Raw genomic sequence first — 14614 nt, 5'->3', positions numbered from 1 at the left:
TAAAGGGAGGGCAGCACAGATGAGAATATGAATTTGTCAAAGAAGTGGTTGAGATAAAGTGGATCAAACTATTTGTATAGGGGATGCTTCATTGATAGGTAAGATATGTGATCTTTGTCTTGTAGACACTGCCCTCCCACTTTTAGTTTTGCAGTAAATGAATAACTGCCATGTATTTATACTGTCTGCTTAAGTCAAGAAAACAAGCTAAGTAGTGTTTTCTTTGTGAATGACCAACTGCTCAGGACTTGTTTCAAATTGATGATATAAATAATCTAACAAGGTCCTTCATTGTACATTTCTCCAAGCAAACAGAATGCAGTGTGTTTTTATAACCAGATAGCTATTTGGTTTTTTTTTTCTCTTTCCCACATTTGGATATAAATGGATATAGAATTACTTAAAATGCTGCATATAAATTAAACATTAAAAGGGAGATATGGAGAGGCTAAGCTGTCCCATTATAATCTTTAGTTCTGCAGTCACTGCCTCAAGGACACTCCATTTCATATCACGTGTCTTGCTTTTGAAAAGTGATCACCGAGGTTCAAGTAACATTTGAGCATGGAGGCAGCTGCATAATTTATGGACCTTGTTTTGTTGTGCATCCTCATTTTAATGAAAAACAGGGAAAACAGAAGACTCCCTTTAACTCCCATTCACTCCGTTTTGCGCTTCCCCTCCTGTCTCCACAGATCGGGGCCCTCAAGGACTACTACCACTTCTACCATAGCAGGACGATTAAAAGGTCAGTTCTCTCAAGCAGAGGAACCCACAGTTTCATTTCAATGGAACCAAAGGTAAGAAGAACCAGTTGGGTGGGGACCAAGAGGCATAAGCTTCTGCATTTTTCATTGGTAATATCACACTGGGAACCGATGACCAGCGTGAAGACTCAAATTTCAGGAGCCGTCACATCACCCTGGGGTCCAGCAGCTTGGCTTCCGCTTCAGACAAAAATAGACAATGGCTTGATTTTCACTGAGATGCCAGGATCATGTCCCACCTGGAGAACGGCCCCGGGGTATCATAAATAGGGGTTCTCTTGGTGAAGGGAGGAGTGTGTGGGAGGAGAGATAGTGATTGATTTCAGAAGTACTGAAATAACACAAATACCACACCATCCTACTGATTTGCCTACAGATCTGAGGTTCTAGCTGAACTCCATAGAGGGGTCTCTAACAGAGTCTTTAGGTCAGGGGTCTGGTCACCCCGAGTCCTCACAATGTCAGGTGGGACTGATAGAGCCGTGTCATTGGCAGCCCAAGGACTAGATCGTGTCTGGGATGAGAAGGGCACTGAGCACAGAAGGGATAGAAACTGGCTCCTGCTCTTGAGTTAGGGCTCATCAGGTAACTTTCTTGTACGTTGTCTTTATTCCATGTCCCTTAGGGTTATATGGCCAACATACCCCTGGGATTGCCAAGAAGGAGATATGATACATGCATGATATCCCACTCCATCCTAGAGATGTGGGACAGCTTTAAGCTGGGAGATAGGAAGCTGAAGGGCATTAGGGACCAACAAACCAGTAACTAGCAATTAAAACTCAGGATGAGTTACGCACCTGCCCTTACTAAGTTAGAGGAAAGGCATTGACTCTGAGGGGGATCTGCTTGGCCCCCCGGATATGGCTAGTAAAGTGGGAGAGAAGGCAGCTGTATCAGCCTGCCCCAGTTCCTCTGTGGGCTCTCTGTTGATTATTTATTGATTAGGAAGGGTCCTCCCACCCATTGTGTTTTGGATTTGCCACATGAACTCATTTTCAAATAAATTGTTGAACAAGTCCCTACAAGCAAGCCTAGGAATCTCACCTAGAGATTCCACGAAAATTATATTCGTTATTAAAGCAAAAAGTCCTTATTTGAATTAATATGCAAATCAGGTTTGCAGTTTGGAGTCCTGCCCTCTGTTATGTGCCACGGTTTGCCTTGTTTAATTTGTTTCTGGAATATTATCACAGTGTTCATGATTGTGAAATGGTATCTTGGTGGTTTGAGAAAGCACATTTCTTGTAGGTCCCAATTTTCTATGACCCAATTTTGGGTTATAAGAACATCCCCTAAGACTTACACTCCAGTGGCCTGAGGATTGTATTTTTTTTTCTCCCTTCATCTCTATTCAGAATTGAATGTCTCTGGAAAAGCAATCTGTTGGGATGTTCTTGAATTAGCTAAATTTTTGAAGCGAAGTCACGTTTTTCATCTGCTAAACAACTTTTTTTGAAGCTTTCTTGAACTTTGGTAATTAAAATGATTCCAATTTCATAGCTCATGTGTGTAGTCAGTGTGAATTTGAGAAACCAAGTACTAGCTGGTTTGGGAGGTAAGAACAGAATGTAATGAGGCATTGTGTTCATAATGAAGGGTTTATTGAATATGGAGCTGTTTCAGTCTTCAATGCCATCTTGGGGAATCTTGGTCTTCATTTTTTCTTTGTTTTTTAGAAATATTTATCTATTTATTTGAGAGAGAGAGAGAGAGAGAGAGAGAGAAGAGGGAGGGACAGATACAGAGAATCTTTAAGCAGACTCCGCTGAGTGTGGAGCCCTTCCTGGGGCTTGATCCCCCAACCCATGAGATCGTGCTCTGAGCTGAAATCAAGAGTCAGATGCTTAACCAACTGAGCCACCCAGGCACCCCCCCGGTCATTTTTTTTTTATCTCAGTGCATCAGATAGCTTATCCAGGATCCAACAGAGACCTTGGATGCCGGCACACAGCATACCTGGAATGTATGGCCTTTTTCACCCAGTCCAGGAGAATAGGGCCATTTTAGGATAGCTCTAGGGAACATACTCAGTTACCTTCCTCCTCAATAAAAAAAATACCCCTTGGGAAGAACAATATCTTATTCTTTATTCAGATGCCTCTTGCCCCTCATTCCCACCCAGCTATTTATACAGGAGGGCCATGATCCGACCGACTTTGCAGATGGAGCACGATGATGGGGACTGTCCACACTTTCTTTCAGATACTTCTTATAGCTCATTCATTCATTAATTGGCCATTCCTTGAGCCTATAGGATATGACAGGCCCTGTGGTAGGCTCTGAGAATCTGGAGCTGCAGTGGTGCCCTAAGGGAGCTCACGGCAAGCTTCCACCGTGGCTTTCAGGGAAACCCAGCACAATCCAGTGTTGGGGATGGGGAAGCAAATGGGATGGAGGTACACTACATTCCTCCTCCTTCTCCAGCTCCCTCCTCGAAAAGCTCAGGCCTAGTTGGGTCACTATTATTATTTTTTAATTCTGAAAAACTTTTTACTTAAAGAAGTCACAGAAATGTTGTGAGGAATCCCTATAAAAGCTTCCTGCATTACCCAAATATTTATGTTTTACATTTTACCAGACTCACTTGATCATATTCTCTCTATAACATGTGTATGTACAAATCTTTGTATATAAGTTTTTTTCTGAAAATTTGAGAACAAATTATACACATGATGTCCCATTGAGTATATATTTCACTGGGTATTTACTAAAGTGAAAGACATTCTGTTATTATAACCAGAAGTACAAACCATTAACATTCTGGTAGAAATCTGGATATTAACATTGATTTAATATTATTATCCAGTCTACAGATTTCATTCAAGTTTTGCCAGTTGTCTCTTTTCTGGACCAGGAACACATTTAGTTGTCATTTGTCCCATGTCCCCTTTGTAGACTGTGTCATACTTCTTTTTTTTTTTTCTCTTTTTTCTCTTTAAACAAGTAGCACTTTTTTCTTTTTAAAGATTTATTTTAGAGAGAGAGAGAGAGAGAGAGAGCACGTACACAGGCACACTTGTGCGCACACACATAAAAGCAGGAGTAGGGGTGGAGGAAGAGGGAGACAGTCCTCAAGCAGACTCCCCATTGAGCATGGAGCCCAGCACACAGCTCCATCCGAGGACCCTGGAATCAGGACCTGAGCCGAAATCAAAAGTTGCGTGCTTAACCTACTGAGCCACCCAGGCACTCCAACAACTAGCACTCTTTTTGAAGATTATAGGCCAGTTATTTTGTAGATTATCCAATATCATGCTTAGTTCAGGTTTAGCAAGACTATCAAAGAAGTGCATCAGATCAGGATGTGCATGATATTGACTTGTTTCGGTACTCATGATTTTAACTTTGGGACCTTGGTGGTGACACATGTGGTATCTGCCAATTTTCTCTATGTTAAAATGACTAGTTTCCCCTTCCTAATGAATAAGTGTTTATGGGGAGATGCTTAGAGACCACGTAAATGTGTATGGGCTGACTCTGTTTCACTCCCAGCAGACCTCATTGGGAGTGTAGAGCTAGTGTCCACATGACATTTGCTTTCTTAGGAAGATCTTCTTTTCCTCTTACTGTTGGATGTGTATGTGGTGGATGGCTTGTGTGCCACAGTGGAGCACATGTGTGATTTGGGTGATGGGACCATAGGAAATAGCTTAGTGGCAAACATTGGTGATGGATCAAAGTTATTTTTGATTGCCATCTTCTTAATAAAGGGCATACTGATCAATTGCAGGGAATACACACACAACGCAGACCCTGGCTTTTACTTGCTATAGTAAATTGCATGTTTTTTTTTTTTTTTTCCTCTGCTTTTGTTTTTATTTAGAAGGTTCTAAAGAAGGAAATGCAAAAATGACCAGGAGGGTTGTAAGAACAAGCTTCCTGGTGCTAAGAAAATGCTGTGGTCAGTTGGGGCACATGAGCTCAGAGAACCAGAATAGCCTGGTCTCCATATGTTAACATTATGTTATGATTAGCTTTTTAAATGACAGAGATTCACAGACTTCTAAGACAGTGTCACTAGTACCGTAATAACAGTTTTGCAGAAAATGTTGGTACCGTATTACAGCGGTTGGACCAGTGAGTCTTACAATATCCTTATCCATACCTTTCTTTTTGACTGACTAGCTTTTCTGAAAGAGATCTAAGCTAAATTTTAAAAACAACAGTTTTGAGTTAACATTCTCAGAAGCCTCTCATTAATCTGTTTAGAAATCTTTGCCAGCCCTGCAGCATTTGGTCAAGGAGGCTGTCATTTGTAGAAAGCTTTGGAATGGAAGTTCTTTTTTTTTTTTTTTCTCAAAGATCTATTTATTTATTTGAGTGAGGGTGGGAGAGAGAGAGAGAGAGAGAGAGAGTGTGTGTGTGTGAGCAGGGGTGGGGACAGAGGGGAGAGAGAGAATCTCAGGCCGACTCCCCACTGAGTGTGGAGCTGGATGGGGACCTTGATCTCAACAGCTTGATATCACAACAACCTGAGCTGAAATCAAGATTTGGATGCCTGACTGACTGGGCCACCCAGGCGCCCCAAAATGGAAATTCCTTATAGCTTTTGTGTTGCCCACACAGACACAGGCTTGGGTGGAGGTCAGATTTTTCATTCTCCTCCTCCTTACCCAGAAGAGAAAAACCAGAATCCTAAATTTCCTATTAGAGTAGATATTTAAAAATTAAAACAAAACCAACCAACCAACCAAACAAAACCCTTGCCATTAAGTTAGGTTCTCATGTCCTGTCCATGTGTAACATACAAATACAGCTCCTTTTGCCCATTAGATTTTATCTCGAATGTTCCAGCCTTTCCATTTATTTATTTTTGTATATATTTTTTATTGGAGTTCGATTTGCCAACATAGAGTATAACACCCAGTGCTCATCCCGTCAAGTGCCCCACTCAGTGCCTGTCACCCAGTCATCCCATCCCCCCACCCACCTCCCTTTCCACCACTCCTTTTTCAACTCCCCTAGTTAGGAGTCTCTCATGTTTTGTCACCCTCTCTGATTTTTCCCTCTCATTTTCTCTCCTTTCCCCTATAATCCCTTTCACTATTTTTTATATTCCCCAAATGAATGAAACCATATAATATTTGTCCCTTTCCGATTGACTTACTTCACTCAGCATAATACCCTCCAGTTCCATTCACGTTGAAGCAAATGGTGGGTATTCGTCATTTCTAATGGCTGAGTAATATTCCATTGTTTTTATTTTTTCCAGTACTCCTTCTGAGTTCAAGTCTGTTTATAGGTCGGTTTTTTTCCAAATCTAGGATAGAATCACCCTCTGCCATGGAATAAGGAATAGATGCCTCTCCTGTCTGGTTTTCTCCTAAAGCTCATGTGTATCAAGCTGCCCCATCACATGGATGTGTGACACTATATATCTCATCTCATTATGGAAAAACTATTCGTATGATATTATTTACTGCAGAATCATAGAATCCTTAGATGGAGACTTATCTTTTTGCTCTCCAGTGCTGGCATGCTTTCCAGCATACCCTAAGAGGGTGGTGGGTTTTTTTGTTTTGTTTTTTGTTTGTTTTTAGATCTATAAGCATGCCCAGTGACAGAGTTCAATACTGGATAAAGCAAACATTTCTATAATGAAGAGATTCAGCTTGTGGAGTTCTAATCTGCTGCCTGTTATGTCTACCCATTGAATCTATTTTTTCCCTTCCAGATTTATACATAACGGCTCTTTAAATACTTAAAGCCCCTTGCTTATTCTCTAGGAGCAGCAATTGTTCCTCTATAAATGTGGCCCAGAATGAAGTGCAAGCTTATATTGCTCCCAGAGATATTGCCCATTTGTTACGTTTATCCATAAGCCATTTCCTCTGAAGAGACTTTTCAAACAGAGCATTCAAGTATTGAACAGTGACAAATAAAGGGGTACAAGGAAAGGAAGGAAGAGAAAAATGGAAGTGCTTGGATGTAGTTAGCAAGATGAGTGGGAGATAAGCCCTGGGAAAGACGACAGGAAAGCTCAGTGTCCTTACCAACCCAGGGTGGTATCTCTTGTGCCCAGAATTTGATTTTTCAGATGACTGGCATTTACTCTTTCTGCCTTAAAAGTGAGTGACCTACGATCATGGAATGGAGTAGGTGTACGGAGGTATCTCCCTCTGCCTAGCAGCCATGTTCTCAAAGAACTGTGCAAATCCTGTTGATTTTGGTCAAACTTACCCTCCACCCATGGGTTCATTTTGTAATTTTGGAATATTTTTTTCTTCACTTCTGATTAATCTTGAGTTGGTCCATGGGGACACCAGCACCTTCATTCCCTCTCTCTCTTAGCTCTGAGACCAAACAGTTAGTTGTCCACATGCACCTGACCTACCCGCAGACCCTTGGAAGGGAAGAAGCCTGATTTAGTGGGAGATATATGCTCAGAAGTGTCTGAACTCCCTCTCACCTGGCTCCCAGGCATGAGTCGCAGCCCCGCCTTTTTGCTGAGAAGATTCCATTCGGCTTGATGTGGCTGTGGTATTGGTTTCACCTGAGTTCAGGTGCTTCCTGTTCAGGCCATGCTCCATTTCCGCTTGCCCCACCTGCCCTCATTCCAGCTGCTGCTCCTGTGAACTGTTTTCTTTGGCAGTTAATTTTCTGCTCTTTGCTTTTAAATGTGGTAATAACTTAATGGTTTGAATTTTCTTGGGGGAAGCACAGTTTTGTAATATAATGTCCCTGGGTGGGTGCTCATCCAGCCGTGTGGGATGATCCTGAACATGTTGAGGTGGGATGACAGTAGTGGTGTCCTCTCAGGCAGTTACCTGAGTCCTTGTGTCCTTAGCTATGTCATAACCATGATCAGTACGCACATGCCTCTCAGCATCTCACCAGTGAATGACAGTCACCAAGTATCCTGAGAATGAATTCTTCTGAAAGCAGCATAGGCTTGCCTCTGACAATGTACAGGGAGGACATGGACTTGGCTGTCCAGGGGCATAGCGGAGGCCATCATGTTCCAGACTACCTTCTTCGCCACCTTCTCAGCTGTGAAATGCAACCATTATAGCAAAATCCTGTCTGGTTTTGGTAGCATCTCTGTGTCTTAAAAACCCTACTAGAATGCATATATTCTTTTTTTTTTAAGGTTTTATTTATTTGAGAGAGACAGAGAGAGCACCAGTGGGTTGAGGGGCAGATGGAGAGGGAGAAGCAGCTGCGGGGCTCGATCCCAGGACCCTGGGATCACGACCCTAGTTGAAGGCAGATGCTTAACTGACTGAGCCACCCAGGCACTCCTAGAATGTATATATCCTAGGCAGAAGCATTTCAGCCACAAGTTTGCAACCTTTGATACATTTATGGTGGCAGGACGGCTGGATGTATGAGAAAGACAGAAGGAGGTATGTGAATGCAGATCCCACTGTCTTCCCCACCGCCCCTTCTTTCCTGTCTCACGTCCAGGTCTTTCAGATGTCTGGATGGTCAGAAACCAGAGAGTCAGATTGTATGCTGCAGGGTTGTCTGATGGGAAGGTTTCAGTCATGACTCAAATCCCTTATAGGCAGGAGTGAATTTAAAAAAATAAAATTCTCAGCTACTTTGGAAAGGTTGCCAAATCTTTATTAGAGAGCACTTGGCAGTATTTCATTTTCAAAGGTTATAAACTCGCATGCCTACAACGGGAGTGCAGATAACAAGAATGAGTGAGATGGGCCAGATATAAAATAATTGGGCAAACAGCAAAGTGGAGAACCCTTGCTGTGTGTAGGGGAGCAGCTGCCACTCTGCTGCAGCCACTTGTCATGTGGGCAAGCCGGCTCGGTTCTGCCAATTCCAAAGAACCGGCAAGTCTGAATGTCTGCATGACATTTCCTGATTTTAAATGTTGGCAGATAATTGGAAAGTTTTAAAACATTGGTGTGGGCCAAAGAAAATGTGGCCAAGAGGCATCCCAGTTTGTGACCCCTTGAGCTGTGTCTGGAGAAAGGGAAGGAGGCGTGAAAGATTCCAGCACTTCCATAACTTTCCTTGGGTCTTATCCTCACCCGAACACCAGCATTTGTTCTGGTTGGTCATGCTCCTCCGAGTGGCTCAAATGTGATTTTTCTCTGTGCCTTTGTCTCCAGATTGAAATACGAGTATCTTTTGGGCATAAACAATAGGTGCAGGTCACTTGAGTTCTGTAGCAAAGGCTCAAGCTGCTGAGGACAGGATAGAGGGCTCGTTCTAGTTTCACTTGTGCTTTGCCCACTTTCCTGCTGATACCTGTAACTGTACTGGGAGAAACAGTCTTAAAAGGAAATAAAGGTCAGAGGAAACTGGGTAAGTCAGAGAAAAGAACAAATGGCAAATGAAGTGATGGCCATGTGAAAATAAGAAAAGAGAATTGATGGGGGCAGAGTAGGGTAGCTACGGATTTTGCATAAGTCACTTCAGCCACTTGAAGGAAGGGTACAAAATGTAAAATCTGTATTTATTTTCTTAGTTTATGTAGGATTTCTAGGGTGTCAGATTCCAAAAAAGCAGATGCTGTATCTAGAAAATGTAGGGTGGTAATATTCTAGATAGGTCTTCTTAGTTCGAGTCGTTTGTTGATAGAATACCATGGTCTGGGTGGCTTATAAACGACAGAAATTTATTTCTTGTTGTCCTGGGGGCTGGGAAGTCCAAGATCAAGGTGCTGGTCAACTTGGTGTCTGGTAAGAGCTCACTTCCTAGCTCCTAGACAGCTGTCCTCCTGTTGTGTCCTCACGTGGCAGAAGGGGCAAGGGCGATCTCTGGGGCCTCCATTATAAGGGCACTAACTCCATTCATGTGTGCTCCTCCCTCATGACCTGTTCACCTCACAAAGGCCCCACCTCCTACTACCATCCCATTGGATATTAGAGGTTTAACATCTGAATTTGGGGGGGAGCACAAATGTTTAGTCTATAACAGGTCTTAAGAAGGGAATTTTATAGCCATAGGGCAGGTGAGGGAGAAATAAATAAGCAAACAATGAACAAAACCCAGTAACCAGCAACAAAAGTCAAAGCCATTTTCATTGTCTGGCTTTGAAGAGATACCATACCAATCTGTGTTATTTATTTTAATGAATGCAAGAGTAAAATAAGAAATCCAATTAGAATATCACCATTGAAAAGGCCTGATTTGTTAATAAGCGGCTTGTACATTTTGTTGATTTGTGCTCAGTTCCACCAAATGTCAATCAATTCTTATAACATAAGAGGAGGAATTATGGAGTCACAGAAAGAATCTCTGAGTTTTGGTTCCAGCTCTGATCTCTGTAGGGTGATCCCTTAACTCCTTTGTCTGACTCTCCCCCACAGTGGAAGATTGATCCTTGTTAGCACATGTACACCAACGGTACACTTGAGAAGTGTACTGTCCTACACAATAGAATGAACTGTACGTGCAAGAAAAGATCAAAAGCACAGAGTAAACAAAGTAGTAAGTTGCCAATAAAATGGTGTTCTACGTCTATACAGACTGATAAGGAAAGTTCTTCAAAATAAGCGATATAGAAAGAGCATATACGACATGTTCTCGTTTATGTTTTAGGTTCAAATGACAAAAAAAGGACTTGTGTCCTAGTGTATGTAATTCCATGCAGGGTAGTTTTGGAAGGATACAAACACCTGAAAATGACTCTTGATAGGTACCTTCCACGCCGTGTGATATGTTTTTTTAAGTATTATAATGCAGCTGCTTTTGTTGACATCAGCAACGCTTTGATATCTCAAGGCCTGTGGGTATATCTTCATCCTCGTCTGATGCTACCTTGCCTTTGACATAGTGATCAATCATTTGCTCCTTCCTGAAAAGTGACTCAGTTTCTTGAGACTACATTCTTTCTGTTTTTTTCTTGCCTACTCTTGTCATTGATGGCACCCCCTCTACTTCACATATCAATTTTGGAAACCCAGGGCTCACCTTTATGCTGGCGTCTTTGCTTCAGATTTATACCTCTTCCTGTCATCTACCTGACAATTCAAATTAGATGTCTAGTAAGCATCTAAAACAAAGTATGACACATAATACATTTATTAATTGATTGAGAGTTTTAAATTATTTATTCATGAGAGACACAGAGAGAGAGAGACAGAAACAGAGACATAGGCAGAGGAGAAGTAGGCTCCCTGTAGGGAGCCCGATGCGGTACTCAATACCAGGACCCCAGGATCACAACCTGAGCCAAAGGCAGATGCTCAACTACTGGGCCACCCAGGTGTCCCATGACATATATGATATTTTTAATTCCTATGCATCACCTTTGTCCTCAACCCTTTCCTTCCTAGCAAATCATGTGCCATGATTTATCTAGTTGCTCAAGCCAAAGTAGAGCAGTCTGCAAATCTCCTGCACCACCACTGGTCTTGTTAATCCCACCCATCATCTTTGACCTGGACCATAGCAAATGCCTCTATTTCCACCCTTGTTCTTCTCCATGGTTGTAGTCCACTGAGCATATGCTTTTTAAGATATACAAAGATCAAATGTTTCAATGACTTTCCATTGACTTTGGAATAAAATCCAATTTTTTTTTTTTGTAATGGTCTTCAAAGGCCATCATGATCTGGCCCCTTACTACCTCCTTGAGCTAGTTTTTGAAATGCCCTCTTTTTGCTTATTACATGTAGCTACCTTGGCCTCCCGCCCTCTCAAAACACAACTCTTTCTCTTTTTCCCTTTGCCTGGAATGCATTTCCTTTGGGCTTTGCATGATGGATATCTTCTCATCTTTTACATATCAAAGCAAAGGTCACCCCTTCTTTGAAGAACTTTCCCCAATCCTCCTTCCTAAAGTGGACCCTCAATCTCATCTACCCAGCTACTGTCTAGCCTTGACATGTGACTTTCCTCTTTATTACCTACCTGAATCCAAAACCATATGCTTCTTTATTTGGTTGTTGTTGGTTTTCCCCTTCCAGGATATAAACTCAGTAGAGGCAGGAGCCCCAAACATCTTGTTAATCCTGGTATTTTCTTGACTTGGCATAGTAGAACACATGGAAGACTGTCAGTAGAAAGAATGAATGGATGATATTTTAAAATTAATTTTTATGGAAAATCAATGATGGAGACAATAATAAAACTATCATCTGTAATTTTCTCTTAATTTTGCTAGAATTTAAATCCTCTTATGGTAGCATACACAGTACTGTCTCATTTTGCCACAGACATGGGGGCAACCAGTTGGAGAAACATTCTGTTATCAGACACAATGACCGGGCATGTGATATTTGGATTCTGATCTCAGTTCTACAACTAGCTCAGAGTTGCTATTAGTGCGTCACTCCTCATTGAGCTTATTTCACTTATAAAATCATGGAGCAGATGAACTACTTTCTAATGTTCATTCCGATCCATTAATTACCATCTTGAACCAATGTCACTTGTGATTTTACTGCTAGTCCACATTGCCCACCACATGTGCCCTTTTCATATTCTCTTTCTAGTACATTTCCAGACTTTCTCCTTTTCTCCCTAATACTTGGAGTATTTTTTAACACATTTAGCTCTCCTCCAAGACACTATTTTACCTGAGAGAGCTGATTGTACAATTAGACTTGAGATTAACCTGGTTAGTCTTGAGGTAGGTGTAGATATTAGCGATTCAGCAATGCACATGATAAATGAGGAACAAATAACATCACTTCTTTGTTGTCATAGTACACATCCGTCACTGATACAAGAGTATGAGAATGAAAATGGTAGTTCTTATTACTGTTGTTCATGAATTTCAGAAGAAGGCCATTATCGAATAGCAAAACATTGTGCTTAATACAAGTTCTTCTGAAGGAAAATGGAATATCTTCTGAAATGACAACACAATAGAACAGATTTTTAAAAGCCTAGCCACGCAAATGAGAAATGAGCAATGTTTTCAGAGGGTAGTGATGGGGATGTGGGTAGGAGGTGGGAAATAGAAGCCAAAAATAAAATCAGATTGAATCAAGGGTGGACACGATTAATGAAAATTGTTGGTGGACATGTAGATTCTTTTTTAATCCATTGGCAAAGCTAAGCAAGCATTTCCATATATGAGTTGTAAGGTCCAAGCTGCTATTCCGGGGGAAAAAAAAATAAAAACAACAAATGTAAAAGACCAGCAGAGCGAGCAGTTGAGCAACAAGACTGTATCCTTAGGACAAATTTGCTCGGCCCCAACTCAAGGGCAGCCTTTGCTTTGTTTCAGTAATGTGTCTTAAGATGTAGACATGCTTTTCAGATTTACTCTTTGAACCCATGGGAAACCCCTTTTCAACCCATTGATGCACAGAGAGAAAATGACAAAGTTGGAGATTTCTTGAAGGATCCGGAAAAAATCTGGGCCTCCCTTAATACAGGGAAAACTGAAGCTGCCTAGGAATGAGGTAGCATGAGAGAGATACCAGACTTCACCCATTCGTTAGCTTTCCCCATGGATGATTTTGAGAGCTTATTGTGTATGAGGTGCTGGGCCAGACATCAGAGATAAAACTAAAAAAGTAGATGGAGTCCTTGCCTTCAGGCAGCTTACCATCTAGTAAATCTGGAGTCCAGGCCTGAAGCCAAAATCCAAGTTTTCAGCCTTGGTTTTTATACCCATATGCTGGCAACAGTGTGAAGCTGTTAAAAGCTTTTACTAACTCATATTAAGTTTATATTTATACCTAGGGCTGCCAGAGAAAAGAACAAATTTTAATATGAGCATGACCCAAATATTGCATGGGCCATATTTACACTAAAATAAATTATTTGTTGTTCCTCTGAAATGCAAGTCTCACTGAGTGTCTCATGTTATTATTTAGTCAGTCTGGCAGCCCTAATTTGTACCTGAATCAGCTTGAGATTACAATTAGGAAAAAAAAAAGCCTGGCGATACTAAGGCATGAGTACACATAGTGAGGCGTAGCTAAGGTCAGCGAAGACTGACCAAAATCCCAGTACAGGTAACCTCCAGCTATCTGAAAGTGGAACGTTCCAAAGAACAAAAGGGCATAAAGCCAAGAACTGGTGACCCTTCATTTACATGGAAAAAAAATAGTTGAGCATTTCCAGACCTCGAAAGTAACCCCTCTCAGGCTTTTCTGCTATCTTAGGAAATGTCTTGCTCATAGATGCAGAGAACAAATGGAGATAAAGCACAGATGCTCACAGACACAGTTCAGAGCTGTAGGGGCCAGCTTGAGGCTTAGGTGCTGAGTATAGCTCCCCCCGGCATCCTCCCCACCCCAAAAAAGCTTGGCAGTGCCGTGCCTGTGGCTTGGGTTGCACACCGCCTTTATAGTGGCTCACTGCAAAGTCACTGTAGAGCTCTATTTTTTGCTTTTTTAGACAAAGTGAAAATATGCTTTGGGATTTCTTCCAGTTAGCAAAAACAGGTACTAATGTAGGTCTTTTGCAAAAGCGAAGTGGTATAATGCAAACTTGTGAAAAGCCGGGGATACCTGTATCCCATGGCGATAGTATGTTGGGTCATTTCGATCGGTTTCCCAGCTTATCATAGTATCTGTAATCCAGCCCTTCAGTTCTCCCCCCCACCCCCACCCCACGATGATTGCATCTCTGTTGTTTAGTAGAAAGGCAAACTCTTTCAGTCCCTTGTGAAACACTTCATAAACTATTCTTGATTCCAAGAGACACAGCCAATTTTTTTTTCAGAGATTGAGCTGTGTATAACTGACCCATAAACCTCTGTAATAGAATGTGTGTGTGGGGGGGGGGGTAGAGGGTCGCTGCAGCTCACCTGGGAGCTGCCACCCCAGGGACGTTTTAAATCAAAGCATCAGCCTTCTGATCAGCTCTCAGCTTTTGGATTGTGTGATTGTAAGCAAAGCAACACAATCTGTAGATGTATAGATTGGGGAAATTTCAAAGCAGTGTAGTTGTAGCAGTGCCCCTGCACAGGGGCA

The 14614-nt window shown here is 41.8% G+C and overlaps 1 protein-coding gene across 3 annotated transcripts in view; it reads left to right on the top strand.

Annotated features, from left to right (window-relative positions):
- The window catches only part of PCSK5 (proprotein convertase subtilisin/kexin type 5), a 458329-nt gene that overhangs the window by 40226 nt on the left and 403489 nt on the right, over positions 1-14614 (top strand). For all 3 annotated transcript variants that reach the window (XM_035709909.2, XM_025423285.3, XM_025423284.3), the window contains exon 2: positions 696-800. In XM_035709909.2, coding sequence (XP_035565802.2) covers positions 696-800 — 105 coding nt within the window. The remainder of the gene's footprint in view (positions 1-695; positions 801-14614) is intronic.

This window comes from Canis lupus, chromosome 1 (assembly GCF_003254725.2).
Source record: "Canis lupus dingo isolate Sandy chromosome 1, ASM325472v2, whole genome shotgun sequence".
Taxonomy (NCBI): Eukaryota; Metazoa; Chordata; class Mammalia; order Carnivora; family Canidae; genus Canis; species Canis lupus.
This window is presented reverse-complemented; position numbering and strand designations above follow the sequence as displayed.